The 27,746-nt window shown below is 51.9% G+C and overlaps 1 protein-coding gene across 1 annotated transcript in view; it reads right to left on the bottom strand.

Moving 5' to 3' along the window:
- Positions 1–21,960, bottom strand: part of LOC144739176 (copine-4-like) — a gene marked incomplete at its 3' end in the record, with an annotated part of 22,020 nt that extends 60 nt beyond the window's left edge. The window contains 8 exon segments of the mRNA XM_078622153.1: positions 1–39; positions 486–532; positions 535–574; positions 1,239–1,322; positions 2,509–2,583; positions 4,171–4,245; positions 7,306–7,482; positions 21,760–21,960. The exon segment at positions 1–39 is cut by the window's left edge and continues 60 nt beyond it. Of these exon segments, the coding sequence (XP_078478279.1) occupies positions 1–39; positions 486–532; positions 535–574; positions 1,239–1,322; positions 2,509–2,583; positions 4,171–4,245; positions 7,306–7,482; positions 21,760–21,960 (738 nt within the window).
- Between the last annotated feature and the right edge of the window lie 5,786 nt (positions 21,961–27,746).

A 27,746-nucleotide genomic window follows, 5' to 3' on the forward strand; every position in this document is an offset into this window, starting at 1 on the left:
GTCGTGCTTCCCGCTCGAGTCCCAGTCCCACACCATGCACTGCCGAGTGGGCAACACACACAAAGGTCGCCCCCCACGTGACCTTCAACCAGGCTGTCGGTAGCGAGCAGCAGCAGCAGCATCATCAGCAGCAGCAGCATCATCAGCAGCAGAAGCATCATCAGCAGCAGCAGCCTCAGCAGCAGCAGCATCATCAGCAGCAGCAGCATCATCAGCAGCAGCAGCAGCATCATCAGCAGCAGCAGCAGCATCATCAGCAGCAGCAGCATCATCAGCAGCAGCATCATCATCAGCAGCAGCATCATCATCATCAGCAGCAGCAGCATCATCAGCAGCATCAGCAGCATCATCATCAGCAGCAGCATCATCAGCCGCAGCAGCATCATCATCAGCAGCATCACCACCACCATCACCACACACCACCACACCACCACCATCACCACCACCACCACCACTCCACCACGTGCCCCGCCACGTGACGGCACCTTCAGCTGCCTCTCGTAGTCGCAGCAGCACAGCGACTGGATGGACACTTGAAGGGCTTCCACACCGGGTTCAGGTTGTCCATGATCACCTGTGGGACACCACGGGCACACGCGGGCGGCGAGGAGGAGGAGGGAGCACACACGGAGACGATGAGTGGGGTGGATGGGTGAGTGAGTGGGTGAGTGGGTGGGTGAGTGGGTGGGTGGGGGAGTGGGTGGGTGGGGAGTGGGTGGGTGGGTGGATGGGTGAGTGGGTGGGTGGGTGAGTGTGTGGGTCGGTGTGTGTGTGGGGTGAGTGGGTGGGTGGGTGGGTGAGTGGGTAGGTGGGTGGCTGGGTGGGTGGGTGAGTGGCTGGGTGGGTGGGTGAGTGGGTGAGTGGCTGGGTGGGTGGGTGAGTGGGTGTGTGGGTGGGTGTGTGGGTGGGTGAGTGGGTGTGTGGGTGGGTGGGTGAGTGGGTGGGTTTGTGGGTGGGTGGGTGAGTGGGTGGGTGGGTTTGTGGGTGGGTGGGTTTGTGGGTGGGTAGGTTTTGTGGGTGGGTGGGTGGGTGAGTGAGTGGTTGGGTGAATGAGTGAGTGGTTGGGTCAGTGAGTGGTTGAGTGAGTGAGTGGTTGGGTGAATGAGTGAGTGGCTGAGTGAGTGGTTGGGTGAGTGAGTGGTTGGGTGAGTGAGTGGTTGGGTGAGTGAGTGGTTGGGTGAGTGGCTGAGTGAGTGGTTGAGCGAGTGAGTGGTTGGGTGAGTGAGCGACTTCCTCACCTCGGTGCGGTGCACGAGCTGCTGGGTGCCGTCGTCGTTGAGACGGAAGATCTCGAGGAAGGGGTCCGACTTGCTGAAGAAGTCCTGCACGGGGAGGCGTCAGAGCACAGAGCAGCACAGCACAGAAGTACACATTTGCAAGTCAACGCAGACATTAACTAATAGTGCTCCTGCTGCTGCTCGGCTGATGATGATGGTGCTGCTGATGATGATGCTCCTGCTGCTGCTCCTGCTGTTGATGATGATGATGCTGCTCCTGCTGAAGCTGATGATGATGCTGCTGATGATGATGATGCTGCTGATGATGATGCTCCTGCTGCTGATGCTGCTGCTCAAACTGATGATGACGGTGCTACCATTGCTGCATTACGCTACCACTTGCAATGATCACGACCACCAGGACAACCACAACCACCACGGTGGTGATGATGGTGATGATGGTGATGATGGTGGTGATGATGATGATGATGGTGATGATGATGATGATGGTAGGGATGATGGTGGTGATGGTGGTGGTGATGATGGTGATGATGGTGGTGGTGATGATGGTGATGATGGTGGTGATGATGGTGATGATGATGGTGATGATGATGGTGATGATGGTGATGATGATGGTGATGATGGTGATGATGATTATGGTGATGATGGTGGTGATGACGGTGATGATGATGGTGGTGATGATGGTGATGATGGTGATGATGATGATGATGGTGATGATGGTGATGATGATGGTGGTGATGGTGATGATGATGGTGATGATGACTCGAAAAGACGTGGGGGGTGGGGGGGGTGACCATGAGCTCTGGGTGGCCGGGCGATCACCAGGCACTACCACCAAAGACAAAGATCCCCCGTGTAGCCTTAACAGACTGTAGGGGCAAGTGCTGTTAGCGAGCAGCACCTATGAAGGCCGGCACGGTACACGAGGGGGTGGGTGGCGAACACCACGCCCGGCCGCCTTTGTCTCCCCAGTGACGATGTTTACACAGAGCACCAGGTGCTCATTTGAGGCTGAGTCGACCTAGGGGAGGCCCAGGACCGGTTTAGATAATCGTCACCAGTGTTGGTGGCCGTGAGCGGGAATCGACCATCACCACCATCACCACCACCATCATCACCACTACCATCACCCCCACCACCATCACCCCCACCACCCCCCACCACCCCCCACCACCCCCACCACCCCCACCACCATCACCCCCACCACCATCACCACCCCCACCACCATCACCACCATCACCACGACCACCATCACCACCATCACCACCACCTTGTCGTCCAGCTTGAGTGCGTGGAAGGCGAGCGTCACGTAGTCGTTGTTGCTCGTCAGCTCGTCCGAGATGATCTGTGGAGTGGGAGGAAGGGAGGGGGGGGTGGGGGAGATGGGGGGGGGCTTGGTTGGCTGCTTTGTGACGTCATTCATCGAGGACCATGGCCGTCTCGTCATCACCACGTGCAATTTCGCCTCTTCAAATATCGAGGGGGGGGGGGGGGTTGTTATTGTTGTTATTGTACCGAATTCGAGTACAATGACTGTTCTTGTTATTGTAGTCGCCCACGCCTGATCATGGGCACTGGTGACACAAAAGACAAGGATCCCCCGTATAGTCTTAACAGACTGTAGGGGCAAGTGCTGTTAGCGAGCACCTAGGAAGGCCGGAACGGTACACGAGGGGGTGGGTGGCCAGCACCACGCCCGACCGCCTTTGTCTCCCCAGTGGCGATGTTTACACATCGCACCAGGTACTCATTTAAGGCTGAGTCGACCTAGGGGATGCCCAGGACCGGTTCAGATAATCGTCACTGGTGTTGGCCGTGAGCGGGAATCGAACCCGGGTCGCCAGGTTCATAGCGCAGCGCGCTAACCGCTACACTGCCGCTCCCCAACACACACCCCCACACCTGTGCCGCACAGCAAACGAGGGGTGAGCCTGGGTTCGATCCCCGACTCGGGCAGAGGTTCTGTCACGTGAAGGTTGCGTGGCCTCTCCTCCTTAGAGTTCTGTAGAGCGCGAATGTCTAATGGCGTGGTGCAGGCCACCGGCCTTCGCTGGTGCTCGCTAACAGCAGCACTTGCCCCTGACAGTCTGTTAAAGAGCTACACGGGGGATCTTTAGCTTTACTTTGTTGCGTGGGGAGCGGCGGTGCAGCGGTGGGCGCTACGAACCCGGCGATCCGAGTTCGATTCCAGCGCACGGCCAACACCGGTGAGGACTATTTGAACCGGTCCTGGGCCTCCCCTAGGTCGAATCAGCCTGAAATGAGTACCTGGTGCGGTGTGTAGTAAACATCGCCACGAGGGAGACAAAGGCGGCCGGGCGCGGGGCTGTCCACCCACCCACTCGTGTGCCGTGCCGGCCTTCATAGGCGCTCGCTAACAGCACTTGCCCCTACAGTCTGTAGGAGAGCTATACGGGGGATCTTTGTCTTTCGATTTAAAGCTTTCGTGACTGCAGGGATTCATCTCCTTGGTTCTTTCGGTAAAGTCACGTAGAAGGGAAATAATAAAATAATAAAAATAAAACATAATAAAATAAAAATTCTCACGACGTTTCGGCCACAACGCAAGCAGCCGTCATCAGGTGAAGAACAGGTCTGTTGGAAAGACAGCGTCTGAATGAAAACCACCAGGCTTGGCAGCGTATATTTTTCATTCAGACGCTGTCTTTCCGACAGACCTGTTCTTCACCTGAGGACGGCTGCTTGCGTTGTGGCCGAAACGTGGTGAGAATTATTTTATTATGTTTTATTTGTATTATTTTATTATTTCCCTTCTACGTCACTTTACCGAAAGAACCAAGAAGATATTTGTCTTGTGTGCGTGTCTGGGTCCTGACCACGCCGCCCCCTCGTGTGCACTTGCCCCAACAGCTTGTGTAGGTTACACGGGGGATCTTAGTCTTTGTGTGTGTGTGTGTCAGGGTTCGCGTACCGTGATGGTCGGCTTCACGGCGTATTTCCTCTGCTTGAGCTGCAGGGCGCGGATCAACTTGCGCTGAGACACGATCTGTGTGACAGCACGAGACGCCACTCACCTGCCACACTCACTCACCTGTCACACTCACTCACCTGCCACACTCACCTGCCACACTCACCTGCCACACTAACTCACCTGCCACACTCACCTGCCACACTCACCCACTCACACTCACCTGCCACACTCACTCACCTGCCACACCCACCTGCCACACCCACCCACTCACCTGCCACACTCACTCACCTGCCACACTCACCTGTCACACTCACCTGCCACACCCACCTGCCACACTCACTCACCTGTCACACTCACCTGCCACACTCACCTGCCACACTCACCCACTCACTCACTCACCCACACTCACCTGCCACACCCACCCACTCACCTGTCACACTCACCCACACCCACCCACACTCACCTGCCACACTCACTCACCTGTCACACTCACCCACACCCACCCACACTCACCTGCCCCACCCACCCGCACTCACCTGTCCCACCCACCCACACTCACCTGCCCCACCCACCCACTCACCTGCCCCACCCACACCCACCTGCCCCACCCACACTCACCTGCCCCACCCACCCACACTCACCTGCCCCACCCACACTCACCTGCCCCACCCACCCACATTCACCTGCCCCACCCACCCACTCACACTCACCTGCCCCACCCACCCACTCACACTCACCTGCCACACCCACCCACTCACCTGCCCCACCCACCCACTCACACTCACCTGCCCCACCCACCCACCCACTCACCCACATCTGCCCCACCCACCCACACTCACCTGCCCCACCCACATTCACCTGCCCCACCCACCCTCACTCACCTGCTCCACCCACCCACATTCACCTGCCCCACCCACCCACTCACACTCACCTGCCCCACCCACCCACTCACCTGTCACACTCACCCACACCCACCCACACTCACCTGCCCTACCCACCCGCACTCACCTGCCCCACCCACCCACCTACACTCACCTGCCCCACCCACTCACCTGCCCCACCCACCCGCACTCACCTGCCCCACCCACCCACCTACACTCACCTGCCCCACTCACTCACCTGCCCCACCCACCCGCACTCACCTGCCCCACCCACCCACCCACACTCACCTGCCCCACCCACCCACTCACCTGCCCCACCCACCCACACCCACCTGCCCCACCCACACTCACCTGCCCCACCCACCCACACTCACCTGCCCCACCCACCCACACTCACCTGCCCCACCCACCCACATTCACCTGCCCCACCCACCCACTCACACTCACCTGCCCCACCCACCCACTCACACTCACCTGCCACACCCACCCACTCACCTGCCCCACCCACCCACTCACACTCACCTGCCCCACCCACCCACCCACTCACCCACATCTGCCCCACCCACCCACACTCACCTGCCCCACCCACCCACATTCACCTGCCCCACCCACCCTCACTCACCTGCTCCACCCACCCACATTCACCTGCCCCACCCACCCACTCACACTCACCTGCCCCACCCACCCACATTCACCTGCCCCACCCACGCACACTCACCTGCCCCACCCACCTGCCCCACCCACCCACTCACGTGCCCCACCCGCCCGCAATCACCTGCCCCACCCACCCACTCACCTGCCCCACCCACCCACATTCACCTGCCCCACCCACCCAAACTCATCTACCCCACCCACCCAAACTCATCTACCCCACTCACCCACTCACCTGCCCCACCCACCCTCTCACACTCACCTGCCCCACCCACCCACTCACCCACACCTGCCCCACCCACCCACACTCACCTGCCCCACCCACCCACATTCACCTGCCCCACCCACACTCACCTGCCCCACCCACCCACACTCACCTGCCCCACCCACCCACACTCACCTACCCCACCCACCCACACTCACCTGCCCCACCCACACTCACCTGCCCCACCCACCCACACTCACCTGCCCCACCCACCCACACTCACCTACCCCACCCACCCTCACTCACCTGCCCCACCCACCCACCCACACTCACCTGCCCCACCCACCCGCACTCACCTGCCCCACCCACCCACACCCACCTGCCCCACCCACCCACACTCACCTGCCCCATCCACCCACACTCACCTGCCCCACCCACCCACACCCACCTACCCCACCCACCCACACTCACCTTCCCCACCCACCCTCACTCACCTGCCCCACCCACACTCACCTGCTCCACCCACCCAGCCACACTCACCTGCCCCACCCACCCACCCACACTCACCTACCCCACCCACCCACACTCACCTGCCCCACCCACCCACACACACCTGCCCCACCCACACTCACCTGCCCCACCCACACTCACCTGCCCCACCCACCCACACTCACCTGCTCCACCCACCCACACTCACCTGCCCCACCCACCCACACTCACCTGCCCCACCCACACTCACCTGCCCCACCCACACTCCCCTGCACCACCCACCCAAACTCATCTACCCCACCCTCCCACCCCCTCCACTCACCCAGGCTCACCTGCCCCACCCCCCAACACTCACCTGCCCCACCCACCCAAACTCATTTACCCCACCCACCCACACTCACCTGCCCCACCCACACTCACCTGCCCCACCCACACTCCCCTGCACCACCCACCCAAACTCATCTACCCCACCCACCCCCTCCACTCACCCACACTCACCTGCCCCACCCACCCACCCCCTCCACTCACCCAGGCTCACCTGCCCCACCCACCCAAACTCATCTCCCACCACCCACCCACCCACCCCCTCCACTCACCCACACTCACCTACCCCACCCACCCAAACTCATCTCCCCACCCACCCACCCACCCCCTCCACTCACTCACCCACACTCACCTACCCCACCCACCCAAACTCATCTCCCCCACTGACCCACCCACCCCCTCCACTCACCCACACTCACCTACCCCACCCACCCAAACTCATCTCCCCCACTCACCCACCCGCCCCCTCCACTCACCCACACTCACCTACTCCACCCACCCAAACTCATCTCCCACACCCTCCACCCACACACCCACCCACCCCCTCCACCCACCCACCCACCCCCTCCACTCACCCAGGCTCACCTGCCCCAGGGTGGTGTCGGTGGCCCCCAGGAGGTCCTCGTCTCGCGGGCCGTGCCGCGAGCTGACGTCGTAGACCTCGAAGCGGAGGCGCTGAACCTCCTCGAATGAGTAGTCGAGCGTGAACACCTTGGCGAACACGGGGCTCAGCGTGCTGCGCATCACCTCCGTGCGGTCCACCTGGCACGACGGCGTCACAGCGGCAGCAGTTGCACGGCATTCACCACTAACTCACCGCAGCCTCACCACGGACTCACCCCGGGCCTCACACCAGAGGTCGCAAACGGGTTTTGATTCATCATGGGACCTCCTTTGCCAGTACCAAAATATACTGATAGGGGTTTTTTCCCCCTTTTTTTTTCTGGCAACAAAACTGACACCTTTTGCAAGGAATCATGCTCACATTAACCACAATACTTGCAGTCAAATGCAAACAAAAAACGAGTGCTCCTTTTGGCGTCATCTGGTCGAACACAACTGCTAGGCTCTAAAGAAAGCTGTTTCTGGTGTGGACCAATCAGTTTCAAAGACAATGCATAAATTATCAGAGTATTGTTTTTTATTTGCATTTGACTGCAAGCATTGTGGTTAATGTAAGCATGATTCCTTGCAAAAGGTGTCAGTTTTGTTGCCAGAAAAAAGGGGAAAACCCATATTAGGGTTTTGATTCCTTACCCGTACCCGGCCGCACCAGGGTCGCAAACGCGTACCCTACCCCCGACTACCCGTACCCGGCCGGGTATCGGGTAGGGTATAGGGTACCCGATTTCGACCTCTGGGATGAAGCCATGTTGCAGGCGCGGGTAGGTTGATTCTAGGAACTTGAATTGTTAGAAGAGACAAGACGTTGGGAAATGAGTGACAAACGGTGACTCACCAGTGACTCACGGCCTACCCGTACCCGTACCCGGCCGCACCAGGGTCGCAAACGGGTACCCGTCCCCGTAGCCGGCCTGCATCTGCCGGGTGCTGGTCTGTTTTTTGCCCGGGTTAATTTACCCCCACGCATCGCCAGCGTTTGGCATTGCTGCTGCATTGGCATTGCTGCTGCATTGGCATTGCTGCTGCATTGATGCTGCATTGCTGCGGTATTGGCATTGCTGCTGCATTGCTGCTGCATTGCTGCGGTATTGGCATTGATGCTGCATTGGCATTGCTGCTGCATTGATGCTGCATTGCTGCGGTATTGGCATTGATGCTGCATTGCTGCTGCATTGGCATTGCTGCTGCATTGATGCTGCATTGCTGCGGTATTGGCATTGCTGTTGCATTGCTGCTGCATTGGCATTGCTGCTGCATTGGCATTGCTGCTGCATTGATGCTGCATTGCTGCGGTATTGGCATTGCTGCTGCATTGCTGCTGCATTGGCATTGCTGCTGCATTGATGCTGCATTGCTGCTGCATTGGCATTGCTGCTGCATTGCTGCTGCATTGGCATTGCTGCTGCATTGATGCTGCATTGATGCTGCATTGGCATTGCTGCTGCATTTGCATTGTTGATGCATTGGCATTGTTTCTGCATTGGCATTGCTGCTGCATTGGCATTGTTGCTACATTGGCATTGCCGCTGCATTGCCGCTGCATTGGCATTGCCGCTGCATTGCCGCTGCATTGGCATTGCCGCTGCATTGCTGCTGCATTGGCATTGCTGCTGCATTGATGCTGCATTGGCATTGCTGCTGCATTGGCATTGCTGCTGCATTTGCATTGTTGCTGCATTGGCATTGTTTCTGCATTGGCATTGCTGCTGCATTGGCATTGCTGCTACATTGGCATTGCCGCTGCATTGCCGCTGCATTGGCATTGCCGCTGCATTGCTGCTGCATTGGCATTGCTGCTGCATTGATGCTGCATTGGCATTGCTGCTGCATTTGCATTGTTGCTGCATTGGCATTGTTTCTGCATTGGCATTGCTGCTGCATTGGCATTGCTGCTACATTGGCATTGCCGCTGCATTGCCGCTGCATTGGCATTGCCGCTGCATTGGCATTGCTGCTGCATTGCTGCTGCATTGGCATTGCTGCTACATTGGCAACCCCCCTCCTCTCTCTCCGCATAGCTCTCCCGTCGCCGCCGCAGATCTTACTCTGCCCCCCCCCCATCTCTAGCCCAGCCCATGTACCCTACCGATATCGTCGATATAACCTCGTGCCACGGCAACTCTCTCGCCTTCTTCAGCAGTTGTTTCTTGCTGTAGTTGTCCCACCTGATGACGACGGCTTGTGTTGTTTCATTTTATTTCTAACGAAAGAACCAAAGCGTATGGTGGAATTACCTTTCAGCGCAATGAGTTCACCTCAAATGTGTCCAGGTTTGCAAATTGCTTCTTTGTGCCGACAAGAAGAAGCTATTCTTTCTTTCTCTCTCTCTCTTCTTGGCATTGAGCTGAATACAATTATAGCTGGTCCAATTAGTGATGCCGGTCAGGGCGAGCTGTTAAAAGAGCCAACGTGATTACCGACTCCTGAACGAACACTATTTAGATTACAAACTATTTTTATTTTACCAGGTAAGGCCCAACTGAGCTCGCTAGCTATTTTTGTCAAATGCGACCTCGCCATCGCAAATGACAGCTCAACGAAGTGGCTTATGATCATCATCATCATCATCACGTGGACATTTATAGTAGCAACCAAATACTCCGAACGCTCGGCTTCCTGTCTACAAGGTCATGTAGTTAACATCTCACCATGGGGAGAGAGAGAGACAGAGACGCAAACTCCAAATATACATCAGGCCTTGTCAGGGTCGGGATCGAACCCACAACCTCCTGTATACCAGGCGAGGTCGTTAACATCTCACCGCTATGATGATGATAAGAGAGAAAGAGACATGCAAACTCCAAATATACAGCAGCAGGCGTCAGGGTCGGGATCGAACCCACGACCTCCTGTACACCAGGCGAGGTAGTTAACAATCTCACCACAGGGAGAGAGAGAGAGACATGCAAACTCCAAATATACAGCAGCAGGCGTCTGGGTCGGGATTGAACTCACGATCTCCTGTATACCAGGCGAGGTCGTTAACATCTCACCACCATGATGATGATGAGAGAGACACGCAAACTCCAAATATACATCCGGCATTATCAGGGTGCGGATCGAACCCACGACCTCCTGTACACCAGGCGAGGTAGTTAACAATCTCACCACAGGGAGAGAGAGAGAGAGACACGCAAACTTCAAATATACAGCAGCAGGCGTCAAGGTCGGGATCGAACCCACGACCTCCTGTATACCAGCCGAGGTAGTTAACATCTCCTAGCCACCGCAGCACCATCACGCACAGGGATAGAATGAGAGGGTTCTGCCTAAAGGATTGGGTTCTTGAATCAAATGGTGACCCCGTAACGGTGGCATCATTCATAGGGAATCGATTTGAGGTTGGGAAATCGATGGCAGGGGTAAGAGTGGGGTGGGTGGGGTGGTGGTGGTGACTGCTGATCGTTAAAGGAAGCGGTGGCAATAGCTCAGAGAGAGAGAGGCGGCGTTGTCCGTGGTGCTGAATGCACATCCCAGTGCACGTGGTGGGTGGACGGGGGGTGAGGCTGAGTACAAACAGCAAGGGCTCAGAGCAGAGGTGGGACAAAGTCATTGTTATGCAAGTCCAAGTCGAGTCGCAAGTCATCAAATTCATGACTCGAGTCTGACTCGAGTCCAAGTCACATGACTCGAGTCCACATCTCATAGGTGGGACAAAGTCATTGTTATGCAAGTCCAAGTCGAGTCGCAAGTCATCAAATTCATGACTCGAGTCTGACTCGAGTCCAAGTCACATGACTCGAGTCCACACCTCTGGCTCAGAGTACGCGGTGGGGGTGGTTCGGTTCTGTGTACACCTTCGCGTAAGTTGTGGTTCGCCTACACGAGGGTAGATGTGCGATGTAAGAGTGTATATGCAATGTACATAAATGTTTAATAAAGTACAGTGCTGCGCAGTAAATTATTCACTAATCATCGGTAGAATCCAGGTCAGATAGAACACTAGATTATTGTTAACACTATATCACTAACACTTTCTTATTAACACCATATATATAACACTGGTCAACACACTTTTTCTGGCATAAGGTATTCCAACGGTTTAAAGGTAATTTTGGGGCGCTGATTCTAAATCTGGCATCAGTTTTTGTCTATCACAGCAGGTTTTTTAGATATCAAATAGTGTAGTGTATAGTAGTGTAGTGTATAGTGTAGTGTATAGTAGTGTAGTGTATAGTGTAGTGTATGGTAGTGTAGTGTATAGTGTAGTGTATAGTAGTGTAGTGTATAGTGTAGTGTATAGTAGTGTAGTGTATAGTAGTGTAGTGTATAGTGTAGTGTATGGTAGTGTAGTGTATAGTGTAGTGTGTAGTAGTGTAGTTTATAGTAGTGTAGTGTATAGTGTAGTGTATCGTAGTGTAGTGTATAGTAGTGTAGTGTATAGTAGTGTAGTGTATAGTGTAGTGTATATTGTAGTGTAGTGTATAGTGTAGTGTATAGTGTAGTATACTAGTACAGCACACCGGTGTGTTGGAGAGCCAAGCCACAACATTTAGAATCTGAGTACGACGTTTCGCCAGTAATTACAACCAGCTTCATCAGGCGACAGCCAGATTTGTAGAGAAATCGTCCTCTGTATTAACGAATCCATAAAAATTACAATGGGTATCCATTGCCTGTTGAGTTATTAATAAGGTTACTAATGTACATCATGCAAACCCATCGTTCTTGTACCTCCTGTCGAATGTGTGCACTAAAATAGCAGTACCGGTTATCGTCTGTTCAACATTAATCCCCATTGAAGTATGGTGACCTGTATAGGCATGCGTTTAAACAATCAGCACCAAGTCTGTAGCCATCCGAACGCTTAAAATTATTTAGTATTTCTCTCGAAATCGATCGATTCTCTAATTAGTCTTGGCCAATAGTAATTTCAACATTATCAAAATCAATTGAGTGTCATTGTTGGCACGGGTGTTCCGTCACTGCCGACAGCTGCATTTTGGAATATTTAATATGTTTCGATTGAAAGCTTTCGTGACTGCAGGGATTCATCTTCTTGGTTCATTCGGTAAAGTCACGGAGAAGGGGCAGCGCTGTTCTTCACCTGAGGACGGCTGCTAGTGTTGTAGTCGAAACGTCGTGAGAATTGTATTTTATTATGCTTTTATTTTTATTATTTTATTATTTCCCTTCTACGTGACTTTACCGAAAGAACCAAGAAGACATTTAATGTTTCTTTTATTTTTTTGTCTCGTGCGGATCATTCGTCATGTTTGCCCAAACATAGCATTTGCCACAAGCGGAATTAATTCGTTACACATCTTCTGTTGATAGCTTCGGTAATACATCTTTTGTATGAAATATTAATTTCTGCATTTTATGTACCGTGCCAAATCTGACTCTGACGTTTTGTTTATCCAAACATCTGGCTAGTTTATCAGTTTCTCCCGCAACGTACGCTATTTTAATCGTTCTAATTACTTGGTCACTTTCAACGCTCGTGTTATTTGATGATTTGGTTTTGGCATTCAGTGCCCTGTTGATGTGTGCATCATTGTAACCGTTCAATTGCGGCGCTTCTTCAACATGTTGGAGACTAGGCTCTAAGAAAAGCTGTCTCGGGTGTGGACCAATCAACTTCAAGGACAGTGCATATCATTATCATGATCAGAGTTGTTTCTTTTTGTTTGCATTTTGACTGCTTGTGTTGTGCTTATTGCAAACATGATCCCTTGTATAAAGGTGTCAGTTTTTGTACCAGTTGAAAGGGTAAAAACCTATTACTATATTTTGCCACTGGTAAAGGATGTCTCATAGTGTAAATGCTTACCCCGAGCTCTCAATACTCTGATAGTGCGCTGTCTTTGAGTTGTACGCCTTTTGGCTTCATCTGGTCCAACACCAATGGAGACTAGGCTCTAAGAAAAGCTGTCTCGGGTGTGGACCAATCAACTTCAAGGACAGTGCATATCATTATCATGATCAGAGTTGTTTCTTTTTGTTTGCATTTTGACTGCTTGTGTTGTGCTTATTGCAAACATGATGCCTTGTATAAAGGTGTCAGTTTTTGTACCAGTTGAAAGGGTAAAAACCTATTACTATATTTTGCCACTGGTAAAGGATGTCTCATAGTGTAAATGCTTACCCCGAGCTCTCAATACTCTGATAGTGCGCTGTCTTTGAGTTGTACGCCTTTTGGCTTCATCTGGTCCAACACCAATGGAGACTAGGCTCTAAGAAAAGCTGTCTCGGGTGTGGACCAATCAACTTCAAGGACAGTGCATATCATTATCATTATCAGAGTTGTTTCTTTTTGTTTGCATTTTGACTGCTTGTGTTGTGGTTATTGCAAACATGATGCCTTGTATAAAGGTGTCAGTTTTTTGTACCAGTTGAAAGGGATAAAACCTATCACTATATTGAATTTCACTTCTCAGTCAATCACAATCTGACACTTTCTTAGCCCGATGTATGAGCGTCGTGATGAGAGAGGATTTCTGTGCGGAGCGATGGTGTGACTGCATTCAGATAGGCGTCAGTGTGCGTTTTCTATCGGTAAACGCTGTGTGGGTGAAATTACCATTTCGACCGCCCCCAAGCAGAATATACATAAAAGGGAGAGTTGTGTCAGCTTCCACTATCATGGTGAGCTGAATGGATTGGTTTTGCGAGTTGAGATGATTTAGAAATTCGTTAAGTGTATCTATGCCGTGTGGCAATCATCGGGTCGATCCCAAAACTGACCCTGACGCCTGCTGTGTATTTAGAGTTTGCGTGTCTCTCTCTCATCATCATCACGGTGGCTAGGGGATGTTAACTACCTCGCCTGCTATACAGGAGGTCGTAGCTTCGATCCTGATCCTGACGATGCCTGTTGTATATTTGGAGATGTTAACTACCTCGCCTGGTGTACAGGAGGTCGTGGGTTCGATCCTGACCCTGACGATGCCTGTTGTATATTTGTAGATGTTAACTACCTCGCCTGCTATACAGGAGGTCGTGAGTTCGATCCTGACCCTGACGATGCCTGCTGTGTATTTGGAGTTTGCGTGTCTCTCTCTCTCCCATCATCATCACGGCGGCTAGGAGATGTTAACTACCTCGCCTGGTGCACAGGAGGTCGTGGGTTCGATCCTGACCCTGACGATGCCTGTTGTATATTTGGAGTTTGCGTGTCTCTCTCTCTCCCCACGTGGTCGCGTGGATTTTTTTCTCAGCGTCCTCCGGGTTTTCCCCTACACATTTGAAATCGACGTCACGCGTTTAGAGTATTTGGCTGCCATAAATTTCCACGTGATGATGATGAAGAGCCACTTCGTTGAGCTATCATTTGTGATAGCGACGTCGCTTCTGAAAAATATAGCTCGTGGGGCCTTACCTGGTAAAATTAAAAAATAGTTTAAATAGTTTAGGGGCCATCCATAAATGACGTCACGCGATTTTGGACGATTTTTGACACCCCCCCCCCCTTCGTCACACGACGTCACAAAAAGTCAGACCCCCCCTCAAATATGACGTCACAAAGCTCTGCCCCCCCCCCCAAACCATATTTCCATTTTGAAAATAAAACATGCTTCAAATTGCTTTAAACTATTGTCGTTGTACTGTAGTGCGTATTTAATGTGGCGCTGCACTCTTGATGTTGTAGGAGAAAACAATTATTAAAAGTGTATTAATTAAGTAGAACGTGTTGTCTATATTTATTTAAAGTTGCACATTTTGATGTGACGTCACATTTCTCAACCCCCCCCCCCTCGTCACACATCGTCACAAATGTCTGACCCCCCCCCCCCCAGGTGCGTGACGTCATTTATGGACGGCCCCTATTGTTGTTCCCTTCTCAGTAAAGACTCCTACGTCGACTCAGCCTTGAATGAGTGTCTGGTGCGATTTGTGAAAATGCCAGCGCTGGAGAGACAAAGGCGGCCGGGCAGTCACTGTACTGCGCTCTATCAACAGCCGTTACATTCCGTTACACTCCGTTACATTCAGTTACATTCCGGCACGGCTTCTCCCTGCTGCCGAGCCTCTTAATAGATGCTCGCTAACAGCACTTGTCCCAATAAGTCTAGGCGTGAGCGGTGAGAGACGGGGCCAGACCGATTGTGGCCCCGCAGGACGACGTGACGGGTAGACAGAGAGAGAGAAGAGAGGAGAGAGGAGAGAGTGAGGCCTCTTCATCCAGCAGGGGATGGACGCTATCACCACTGTGACTGCAATTAGCCCGAAGAGTTCCCCCCCTCCCACCAGCCCCCGCCCCCGCCCCCCTGCACCCTCCCCTTGGACCAAACTGCCGCGAGGAATCACTTGGCAAGGGTGGGTGGGGTGGGGTGGGTGGTGTGGGGGTGGGATGATGAACGACACAATTATCTTCCGCACAGCTCCGTGCAAGTGTGGACGGTCCGCGTGGCGGCGCGCATCGATCTGGGAGCTGATGAACCGTGGTGCAGGAGCCGAGAATTATCGACGGGGCTGACTTTGCCCACCCCCCCATCCCCTCCCCCACACCCCCCTCCCCCCATCCCCCCCACCCCCTCCCCTCCACCCCCACCCTCCCCCAGATAAGGTTCAGGGTTCCCGAGGGGCAATTATGGGGTCCGTGGCCCCGAGCAGAGAGGGTTGGAGAGACACCAGCGGAGTGGCAGAGATGACGTGAGCCGTCACGCCTCCTGACAGACTCGCTCAGCCACCCTCCCTCCTCACCTCCTCCTCACCCCGTCCTCACCCCGTCCTCACCCAATCCTCACCCCGCCTCGTCGCAGACTCACGTGATTGCGTGACCACGTGCCCGCGTGCGCGTGCCCACGTGCCCACGTGCGCGCGTGCGCGCGTGACCACGTGCCCACGTGCGCGCGTGACCACGTGCCCACGTGCGCGTGCCCACGTGCGCGTGACCACGTGCCCACGTGCGCGTGCCCACGTGCGCGTGACCACGTGCCCACGTGCGCGTGCCCACGTGCCCACGTGCGCGTGCCCACGTGCGCGATTGCGTTGCCCTAAGAACGCCCGCAACTCCGATTTCCATCCCCGCTCACGATGAACGTCAGTGGCAAAATCTCTCCCAAATGAATCTAAGCTCAGCTCGACGTTTTGGTTTAGCCATGTTTGTTTGTTGTAGTACCGAGTTAGACTGATCACTCTAATCTAAATTGTCTTAGGGTTAAATTTCGATTTAAAGCTTTCGTGACTGCAGGGATTCATATTGTTGCTTCTTTCGGTAAAGTCACGTAGAAGGGAAATAATAAAATAATAAAAATATTACACAAAAAATATCTTTTTTCTAATTTTCTTGCTGTGGATTTCACACCTGATGATGATTGCTTGTGTTGCAGTCGAAACGTCGTGAGAATGTTTTTATTGTTATATATATTTTATTTTATTATTTCCCTTCTATGTGACTTTACCGACAGAACCAAGAATATGTCTCATGGTTGTTATTGTGTTTGACTTGCATCCCACTGGGATTTTTGCACACAGCATTGATATGCGGTGCTTTTTCTGCAATATTTTGCTGTTTTTTAGTGGATTTTTCTGTTTGCGAAGTCACTTTCAGATATTTTCTTGTTCATGTTTTTCTTTGTTGCGGTTGCACCCGATTCAAGAGCCGAATGGCTCACAAGACTATACCTAATACATGAAACTCAAACTGACGTGTTCCCGTGCATCTGCGCCTACTCGTTCTGCCGTGTCGCCCTTAATAGGCGCTCGCAAATAGCACTTTCCCCAACCGCATGTGTGTCTTACCGGGGTGGCAACCTTTGTCTTTGTAAACGTGAGTGTGCGCGAACTGTATGTACATACGTGATGTGCCTCAACGTCAGGGCATATCAGCTTATTATATTGACGTTAACGCCGGCATTAAACCATTTTAATTGTCTATTCTGTAAGCTAACATTTGTATCTGGTTTCATTACACTGGTCAACACACTTTTTCTGGCATACGGTATTCCAGCGGTTTTAATGTAATGTTGGGGTGCTGATTCCAAATCTGGCATCAGTGTTTGTCTATCCCATCAGGTTTTTGAGATATCAAATATTGCATTTTCAATAAAAACTGCAGAAGAAAAATATTAAATAAATGTGGATATCTACATAAAATTATATTAGAAACACACTATCCTAAAAATACAGCACCATATTTTAACACTAAAGCAGTCACTGACTCGCAACAACTTGCAATCATAAGTGACAGAGTTAATTTCGGGTAAAATCAATGAAAATGGGGTATGCCGATAGCATAAAAATGAGATGTGATAGAGCAAATCTGAGATCAGATTTGGAATCAGCACCCTGAAATTAGAAAAAAAAATGTTTTCTTTTGTTGACCAGTGTTATTTACGTCCATTTTTGCTCCTTCCTTTTTCCGATGACATTTTTTTTACACCAAACTCGTACCTGACGAATGGTCAAAGATCGGATGCCTGTCATCTTGACCAAACAAAGATACGACGTTAAAAAAAAAATTTGAACCAGAGAATCCATGCATCGTGCATTAATATTTATGGAAGTCAATTCGAATATTTGTTGAACAAAAAAAATGAAATAACCCTTTGCGATCTGATAAAATAAACATAACAACCCTACGTGTCCTGACTTGTGGGCAACCTTATACATATATATTGAGACTAAATTCAACAACAAAAATTATTTTACAAGGTAAGGCTTCGTAGATATTGTTCAGAAGGGACCTGGCCAACAAATGATAGCTCAACGAAGTGGCCTCATCGTCATCACATGGAAATGTATAGTAACCAGATTCTCGAAACGCGTGACGTTGATTCTAAACGTGGAGGGGAAAACCGGAGGACCCGGGAAAAAATTCACGCGACCACGGTGAGAGAGAGAGAGACACGGGAAATCCAAATATACAGCAGGCGTCAGGGTCGAACCCACGACCTCCTGTACACCAGGCGAGGTAGTGAACATATCCTAGCCACCGTGATGATGATGAGAGAGAGAGACACGCAAACTCCAATTACACAGCAGCAGCAGGCGTCAGGGTCGGGATCGAAGCCACGTGTGGGGGGGACGTGTCGAGGCGACGCCCGACAGCGCCCTGTGAGTGGAGGCTGTGTGTGGAGGCTGTGCGCGCGCGGGGCATTGGCGGCTCGCAAGACGAAGGAGGGGGGATCTTTACCTTCTGTCGTTCCATCAAATTCATTACGGCCAGGGGCCAGAGTGGGGGAGGTGGGGGGGGGATGGGGTGACACTCCCTCCCTGTCTCCCTCCCTCCTGCCTCCCTCCCTGTCTCCCTCCCTCCCTGCCTCCCTCCCTCCCTGTCTCCCTCCCTCCCTGTCTCCCTCCCTCCCTGTCTCCCTCCCTCCCTGTCTCCCTCCCTCCCTGTCTCCCTCTGCCCCATCATTAAAATGCATCACGTGTATAAATAGCGACCACACACAGCGGGCCACGGGCGAAGCACATCAAAGCTGAACATTAAATGCTGGGGGACGGTTTCTCATTGCCCCGGCCGTGCGACTCTTCCACGCCACCGCTGCCGATGATGATGATGATGCTTCTGATGATGATGAATTGCATCAGAAGCGGATCTGATTGATGTCCATCCTCTCGGCCTCGCCGAACGGGTCACTCTGAACGCGCCCATCCCACGCATCCGAGCTCCGTTGGGAGTTTTTTGTTTTTGTTTTAATCAGGAAGCTAAGCAGGTGTAGAGAGCCTGGCTATTGCTCGGAGCGGCATTGCGAGTGGCGAGCACGTGTCAGGAGCGCCGCGGTGACTAGGAGATGTTAACTACCTCGCCTGGTATGCAGGAGGTCGTGGGTTCGATCCTGACCCTGACGCCTGCTACATGTTTGAAGTTTGCGTGTCTCTCTCTCATCATCATCAAGGTGGCTAGTATATGTTAACTACCTCGCCTGGTGTGCAGGAGGTCGTGGGTTCGATCCTGATCCTGACGCCTGCTGCTGTATATTTGGAGTTGGCGGTGTATAAGACGATGAAACATATTCTGCAAGGTAACACTGACGGCTGCTCTGTGCTTCCAGTGTTCAGAGGCCTGCTCAAGGCGCGGCTCCGGCTGGAGCACGCCATGTACCACACACACGTCGGTGATGTGCACGTCTTCTTCGAACGCTGGGGAGCCGGACAAGCCCCTCTCTGTAACCTGCGTGGACGGCACCCTCGTGGTGTTCACCTTCTGAAGCGCTCGCTCGTCACCGTGGCGTGCGCGATGACCACCACCATCACCACCACGTGACTTTTCTTCCGTGTTGTGCGCGGTGCTTTTAGCGCTACAGCGCGTGGATTTGTAGCGTTTAATTTCATTTGTGTTGCTGGTGACTTTGTGTGTTTCATATCGAAATCGTCTCCAGTGCTGTTGCTGCTGGCGGCAATAAAAGTTGTTTAAAAGTCAAAGTCTCTGTCTGTCTCTCTCTCTGTCTCTATCTCTGTCTCGCTCTGATGAAGCCCTTTCTCTCTCTCTCTGTGTCTCTCTCTGTGTCTCACTCTGTCTCTCCCTCTGTCGCCCTCTCTCTCTCTGTCTCTCTCCGTGTCTCACTCTCTGTGTGTGGATTTATAGCGTTCATTTGTGTTGCTGGTGACTTTGTGTATTTCATATCGGAATCGCCTCCATTGCTGTTGCTGTTGGCGGCAATAAAAGTTGTATAAAAGTCAAAAGTCTCTATTCTTACGTTTTTTCGGTAAAGTCACGTAGTAAAACATTTTAATTGATACAGCTATCGTGCTGTGATTGTTCCACCTGAAGACGGAAGCTTGTGTTGCCTCCGAAACGTCGTGATTTTTATTTTATGTTTTACTTTACTTTTATTAATTTTAATTTTTTACCTACGTGACTTTACCGGAAAAAACCTAAGAATATGAATCCTTGCAGTCACGAAAGCTTCAAATCTAGAGTCAAAAGTCTCTCTCTCCCCCGGTGTTGAAGGACGTGGGTGGATCGTGCCCAGGTCCTTGATTTTGACCTACAGGTCAAAAGGTTGTATGTCGTACATTGCTTTGGAACCTTATCTTGATTCTAGATTTGAAGCTTTCGTGACTGCAAGGATTCACATTCTTAGGTTTTTTCGGTAAAGTCACGTAGGTAAAAAATGAAAATTAAAATCCATAAAAGTAAAATAAAAATAAACGTCGTGATTTGTATTTTATTTTTATTTTACTTTTATTAATTTTATTTTTTATTCTTTACCTACATGACTTTACCAAAAAAAACCTACGAATATCTTATCCTGAGTAGATTTGAAGACTTGTATCTATGTAGATGTATATAGCGGCGGCGTGCACCAGGGCGCTGTGCGGCATTGATACAACTCGCACGTAAGGCGACAGCGCTTGAGATGACGAAGGGCGACGTGGATTCGTTGGTGTAGTTATGGTGACAGGAGAACAGGCGGGAGTGGTTAAGGAGGGGTAGGTGTAGTGATAGGGGTAGTGGTAGTGATAGGGGTAGTGGCAGGGGTAGGGTGGTGATAGGTGTAGTGGTAGGGGTAGTGGTAGGGGTAGTGGTAGGGGTAGTGGTAGGGGTAGTGGTAGGGTGGTGATAGGTGTAGTGGTAGGGGTAGTGATATGGGGTTGGGGTAGTGATAGTTGTAGTGATAGGGGTAGTGGTAGTGGTTTGGGTAGTGATTTGGGTAGTGATAGGGGTAGTGGTAGTGGTTGGGGTAGTGATAGAGGTAGTAATAGGGGTAGTGGTAGGGGTAGTGATAGGGGTTAGGGTAGTAATAGGGGTAGTTGTAGGGGTAGTGATAGGGGTAGTAATAGGGGTAGCGGTAGTGATAGGGGTGATGATAGTGGTAGTGATAGGGGTAGTGGTAGTGGTTGGGGTAGTGATAGTGGTTGGGGTAATGATAGGGGTAGTGGTAGAGATAGAGGCAGTGAAAGGGGTAGTGATAAGGGTAGTGATATGGGGTTGGGGTAGTGATAGTTGTAGTGATAGGTGTAGTGGTAGTGGTTGGGGTAGTGATTTGGGTAGTGATAGGGGTAGCAGTAGTGATAGGGGTAGTGATAGGGGTAGTGATAGGGGTTGGGGTAGTGATAGGGGTTGGGGTAGTGATAGGGTTGGGGTAGTGATAGGGGTAGTCATAGGGGTAGTGGTAGTGGTTGGGGTAGTGATAGAGGTAGTATTAGGGGTAGCGGTAGTGGTAGGGGTAGTGATAGGGGTAGTAATAGGGGTAGTGATAGTGATAGGGGTGATGATAGGGGTAGTAATAGGGGTAGTGGTAGTGATAGGAGTGATGATAGGGGTAGTGATAGGGGTAGCGGTAGTGATAGTGGTGATGATAGGGGTAGTAATGAACCTAACAATCTATGTTTTCACAGACGCCCTATTATGGGGGAGTTCAGCAGGGAAACCCAGTGTTCAGAGCGCATTCATTCGCTGCCCGCCCGCGCAATGCGTTAACCGCTGCGCCACCCGCTCCCCACTACCACCACCACCAGAGACTCCGTGCGGTGTGGGGGGGGTGGGGGGGTGGTGGGGGGGGGGGGTGTGTTCCTCACCTCCATCCACTGGCCGAAGGACTGCATGAGCAGCACGGCGCATGGGTCGGGCCGTGAGAGCGCGTCCCGGTCGGGCAGAGCTCGGCACGAGACGCGCAGCTCCACCTTGGCGAGGCAGGGGGCAGCGCCCCCCACCAGACCCCCCAGGGACGCGGGTGGCGTCGGCGGGGGTCCCGTGCGCACCCCTCTCCTGTCGCTCATCGCTGCCGCAGGCCCAAACAACCACCACCCACCAACCACCACCACCACAACCAGCCACCACCCACACACCAACCACCACCCCCCCACCACCCACCACCCACCACCACCAAACAACCACCACCACCACCCACCACCCACCACCCACCACCAACCACCCACCACCAACCACAACCACCACCCACAACCACCACCACCCACAACCACCCCACCGACCACCACCCTTCCTCGCTCTTTTATCTGCGGGGGAGTGCGGTGGGGGGGGGGGGGGCAGGGGGAGAGGGTGGGGGGGGGAGAGGGTGGGGGTGTATGGAGTGGGGGCAGAGGGGAGAAGGTGGGGGGGGGCAGGGGGAGAGGGTGGGGGGGCAGGGGGGTGGGAAGAGGGGAGAAGGTGGGGGGGGGGGCAGGGGGAGAGGGTGGGGGGGCAGGGGGGTGGGCAGAGGGGAGAAGGTGGGGGGGGGGGGCAGGGGGAGAGGGTGGGGGGGCAGGGGGGTGGGCAGAGGGGAGAAGGTGGGGGGGGCAGGGGGAGAGGGTGGGGGGGGGCAGGGGGGGGGCAGACAGGCAAAGGAGTCAAGCGGCCAAGCGGGATCAAGATGGTTTTGCCGGAGTCACCCTTCTCTCTACCATGCGGGGCGGGATGGGGGGGTCACAGAGCCACATTTTGAGTTGCAGGCTCGGCTCACGGCTGAGCCTTGGCTCGGCTCAGGGCTCGGCTCACGACTCAAATTGTGTCTCTCGAGCCGCGGCTCACTCGAGCCAGAGGCCGAGACTGAGCCGAGCCGAGACAACGAAATATGTGTGTTGTTTCATCATGGGACCTCCTTTGCCAGTACCAAAATATACTAATAGGGTTTTTCCCCTTTTTTTGGCAACAAAACTGACACCTTTTACAAGGAATAATGCTTACATTAACCCAGTGGCGGCTCCTGCAACATCTCTCAGGGGGGGCAAATGTCTGGATGATTTATAAGGATAAGGTCCACCCATGCAAAGGATAAATTAACAGCTTAAGCATGTAAAGGCAACTTCACTTCTTTAATATTAATGAAAAATAAAGTGACTCTTACAATACATCTTGTTTGTTTCTATACTCACTATTAATACAATCCACTCAAGTTTATTTTATTAAAGATTCCACTAGGTGGCGACAAATTATATTGTTGGATGCAACGTGCTTACGTATGATGACGTAAGCACGTTAGTGCGAGCCCTCCCGGAAGCCATAGAGAATGCATTGCAGCGCCCCCCGTTCGAAAAAAAACATCTTTGAATGTAAGTCTATGCGACCACTCTGGGCGATTCTCAGCCGGAATGAAATCGGTCCAAAAAGAGGCGGTACTCCACAGAACGTGACATGACGCTGATTGGACTATATCCAGAGGCACAGTGACGGTTAGCGTGACTCTGTGGTTGAATGACATTGGTAGTGCGTCGCCCAATCGCCCTAATAAAGAAACCGCCCCTGCATTAACCACAATACTTGCAGTCAAATGCAAACAAAAAACAATACTCTGATAATTTATGCATTGTCTTTGAAACTGATTGGTCCACACCAGAGACAGCTTTCATTTGAGCCTAGTCTCATATGGTTTTCGACCAGATGACGCCAAAAGGCGCACAGTTCAAAGACAACGCACTAACCAAAGTAATGAGAGCTCGGGGTGAGAAGCTACATCATGGGACCTCCTTTGCCAGTACCAAAATATACTAATAGGGGGTTTCCCTTTTTTTTTCTGGCAACAAAACTGACACCTTTTGCAAGGAATCATGCTTACATCAACCACAATACTTGCAGTCATCTGGTCGAACACCATATGAGACTAGGCTCTAAAGAAAGCTGTCTCTGGTGTGGACCAATCAGTTTCAAAGACAATGCATAAATTATCAGAGTATTGATCTTAAATTTGGAGCTTTCGTGACTACCTGATGATGATTGCTTGTGTTGCAATCGAAACGTCGTATGCTATTATTTAATTTATTATTATTTTATCTTTATACGTGACTTTAACCGAAATAACCAAAAGAGTATCAGAGTATTGTTTTTTGTTTGCATTTGACTGCAAGTATTGTGGTTAATGTAAGCATGATTCCTTGCAAAAGGTGTCAGTTTTGTTGCCAGAAAAAAAGGGGAAAAACCCTATTAGTCTATTTGTGTTGTTGTTGACCTCCATGAACCCCACTTCCTCCCCCCCGGGGGATATGGAGAGCAGTGGCCTCGATAAAACGACGACAAGAATCGATGTTTGAGAGCATGGTCTGGGCTCGCTCTGTCAAGTAGTTCACAAAGGCCGTGTCCGAGACTCAGAGACACCAGGTAAATTTCGATTTAAAGCTTTCGTGACTGCAGGGATTCATCTTCTTGGTTCTTTCGGTAAAGTCACGTAGAAGGGAAAAAATAAAAGGATAAAAAATAAAACATAATACAATAATTTTTAATTTAAAGCTTTCGTGACTGCAGGGATTCATCTTCTTGGTTCTTTCGGTCAAGTCACGTAGAAGGGAAATAATAAAATAATAAAAATAAAACATAATAAAATAATTCTCACGACGTTTCGGCCACAACGCAAGCAGCCGTCCTCGGGTGAAGACTAGGTCTGTCGGACAGCTGCTTGCGTTGTGGCCGAAACGTCGTGAGAATTATTTTATTATGTTTTATTTGTATTATTTTATTACTTCCCTTCTACGTGACTTTACCGAAAGAACCAAGAAGATTGACACCAGGTAAGTTAAAGTCACCGGTGCCTCGTAGGCGACCAATTCGTCAGGTGGTTCGTAACAGCTGTGCATAAACTTTTTTCTTTACTATGAACCAAAAAAATGTTTTTGCCAGGTAAGGGGCCGTCCATAAATGACGTCACGCACCTAGGGGGGTGGGGTCAGACATTTGTGACGATGTGTGACGAGGGGGGGGGGGGGGTTGAGAAATGTGACGTCACATCAAAATGCGCAACTTTAAATAAATGTAGACGACACGTTCTACTTAATTAAATAGACTTTTTTAAACACGTTCCTTCGGAGTGGACAGGTAGCAACTTGGTTGGACAGCGCATTCGTGCACGACAGAAAGCTCGCGGTCACGTGATGCACTTCAACCAATCCGGGAGCGTACTACATGTTTGGGAGGGGCTATGCACGACAGACAAATAATCCCTGGTGGGCAGTGTGGAACTGCTGTTCCTACCTGTATAAATGTTTTCTCCTACAACATCAGAGTGCAGCGCCACATTAAATATGCACTACAATGACAATAGTTTAAAGCGATTTAAAGCATGTTTTATTTTGGGGGGGGGGGGGCAGAGCTTCGTGACGTCATATTTGACGCCGTGTGACGAAGGGGGGGGGGGGTCAAAAATCGTCCAAAAATCGCGTGACGTCATTTATGGACGGCCCTAAGGCCCCCACGTCGACATTCATAGCAGCCACAATTCTATCTGGACGCGTGTCGTTGATTCTAAATGTGGAGGGGAAAAACCCGGAGGACCCCGATTAAAAATCCACGCGACCACGGGGAGAGAGAGAGAGACACACACACTCCAAATATACAGCAGCAGGCATCGTCAGGGTCGGGATCGAACCCACGACCTCTTGTACACATGGCGAGGTAGTTAACATCTCCTAGCCACCGTGATGATGATGAGAGAGAGACACGAAAACTCCAAATATACAGCAGCAGGCATCGTCAGGGTCGGGATCGAACTCACGACCTCCTGTACACCAGGCGAGGTAGTTAACATCTCCTAGCGACCGTGATGATGATACCCCCCATCCCTCTACCCCATCCCTCTACCACCATCGCTCTACCCCCCATGGCTCTACCCATCACAGCTACACCCATCACAGCTGTACCCGCCTTTCTGCACCCCGCCCTGCTGCACCCATCACAGCTGCACCCCACCCTGCTGCACCCCGCCTCGCTGCACCCATCACAGCTGCACCCATCACAGCTGCACCCATCACAGCTGCACCCCCCGCCCTGCTGCACCCCCGCCTCGCTGCACCCATCACAGCTGCACCCATCACAGCTGCACCCATCACAGCTGCACCCCGCCCTGCTGCACCCCCCGCCTCGCTGCACCCCGCCTCGCTGCACCCCGCCTCGCTGCACCCCGCCTTGCTGCAGTGTTAGCTCCGAGCCAGTTCCCGTCAGAACTTTCGTCGGCGCCGCGAGCTTCATTATCACTTCAATGCGCGCCGCGCCTCCTCCTCCTCCACTTTGATGGGAAGCGACGCATTCTCACCTCGCCGCGTGTGCGTGCGTGTCTGTGTGTGTGTGTCTGTCTGTGCGTCTGTGTGTGTCTGTGGTGTGTTTGTGTGTGTGTGTGTCTGTGTGTGTTTGTGTGTGTGTGTCTGTGTGTGTGTCTGTCTGTGTCTGTGTGTGTGTCTGTATGTGTCTGCGTGTGTGTCTGTGTGCGTGTGTCTGCGTGTGTGTCTGTGTGTGTGTCTGTGTGTGTCTGTCTGTGTGTGTTGTCTGCGTGTGTGTCTGTGTGTGTCTGCGTGTGTGCACGCGTGTCGGCGTGTGTGAACTTGTGTCTGCGTGTTGTGTGCGTGTATGTCTGTACGTGTGTATGTGAATGTGTGTGCGCATGTGTCTGTGCGTGTTTATTCGTGTGTGTGCACGAGTGTGCACGTGTGTGTATACCTGTGTGATAGCACTTGCCCCAGAAGCAAGTGGAGGCTATAAGGGGGCCTTTGTCTGTGTGTGTATGTGTGTGTGTCTGTGTGTCTGTGTGTATGTGTGTGTAGTGTGTGTCTGTGTGTGTGTAGTGTGTGTAGTGTGTGTGTGTAGTGTGTGTGTGTAGTGTGTGTATGTAGTGTGTGTAGTTTGTGTAGTGTGTGTAGTGTGTGTGTGTAGTGTGTGTGTGTAGTGTGTTTGTAGTGTGTGTAGTGTGTGTGTGTAATGTGGGTGTGTCGTGTGTGTGTAGTGTGTGGAGTGTGTGTGGTGTGTGTGTAATGTGTGTGTGGTGTGTGTAGTGTGTAGTGTGTGTGTAGTGTGTGTGTAGTGTGTGTGTGTGGTGTGTGTGTGTGTAATGTGTGTGTAATGTGTGTAGTGTGTGTAGTGTGTGTGTGTAGTGTGTGTGTTGTGTGTGTGTAGTGTGTGTAGTGTGTGTATCCCCAAGGTCTCCTCAGCCTAAATTTTGACTTAAAACTTTTGTGACTGCAGGCAATCATATTCTATGGTTCTTCTGGTAAAGTCACGTAGATAGAAAAAAAAGTGAATAAAATGTATTTTAAAAAATCCTCTATATTATTTTAAAAAAAAATATTTAAAAAGATTTTTTTTTTCACTTCAAATGTTATCTTATTTTTCTATCTACGTGAAAGAACTAAAGAACATGATCTCCTTTCCCCCGTCCCCCGCCTTAATGGGTGCTCGCAAACAGCTCCGACCCCGTATCTCTCCACTCTCTCCACTCGTCTCTTCCACTCTCCCTACCACCTCGACATCGTAAAACAAATCAGGAAATCTCTCTCTCTCACACTCTCTCGCAAGAAGCTATCTCCTGTAGCGTCGAAATCCCACCCGGCAATCATCGCCGCACAGATGGATTTAAGAATCCATCATCTCTCCCGCTACGCTGGGCGACGGGATTTTTACGTGATTCTACTCCCCCCCCCCACTCATCCCTCCACCTCCCACCTCTTCATCCCCCGCCCCTCCCCCTCCTCCCACTCCTCACCTCGTCACGCAGCCCCCGCCCCTCCCCTCACCTCGTCACGCAGTCCCCGCCCCCTCCTTCTCCTCACCTCGTCACGCATCCCCCGCCCCCTCCTCCCCCTCCTCCTCACCT

Source organism: Lampetra planeri, unplaced genomic scaffold (genome assembly GCF_965212315.1).
Source record: "Lampetra planeri unplaced genomic scaffold, kcLamPlan1.2.h2 scaffold_1351, whole genome shotgun sequence".
NCBI lineage: Eukaryota > Metazoa > Chordata > Hyperoartia > Petromyzontiformes > Petromyzontidae > Lampetra > Lampetra planeri.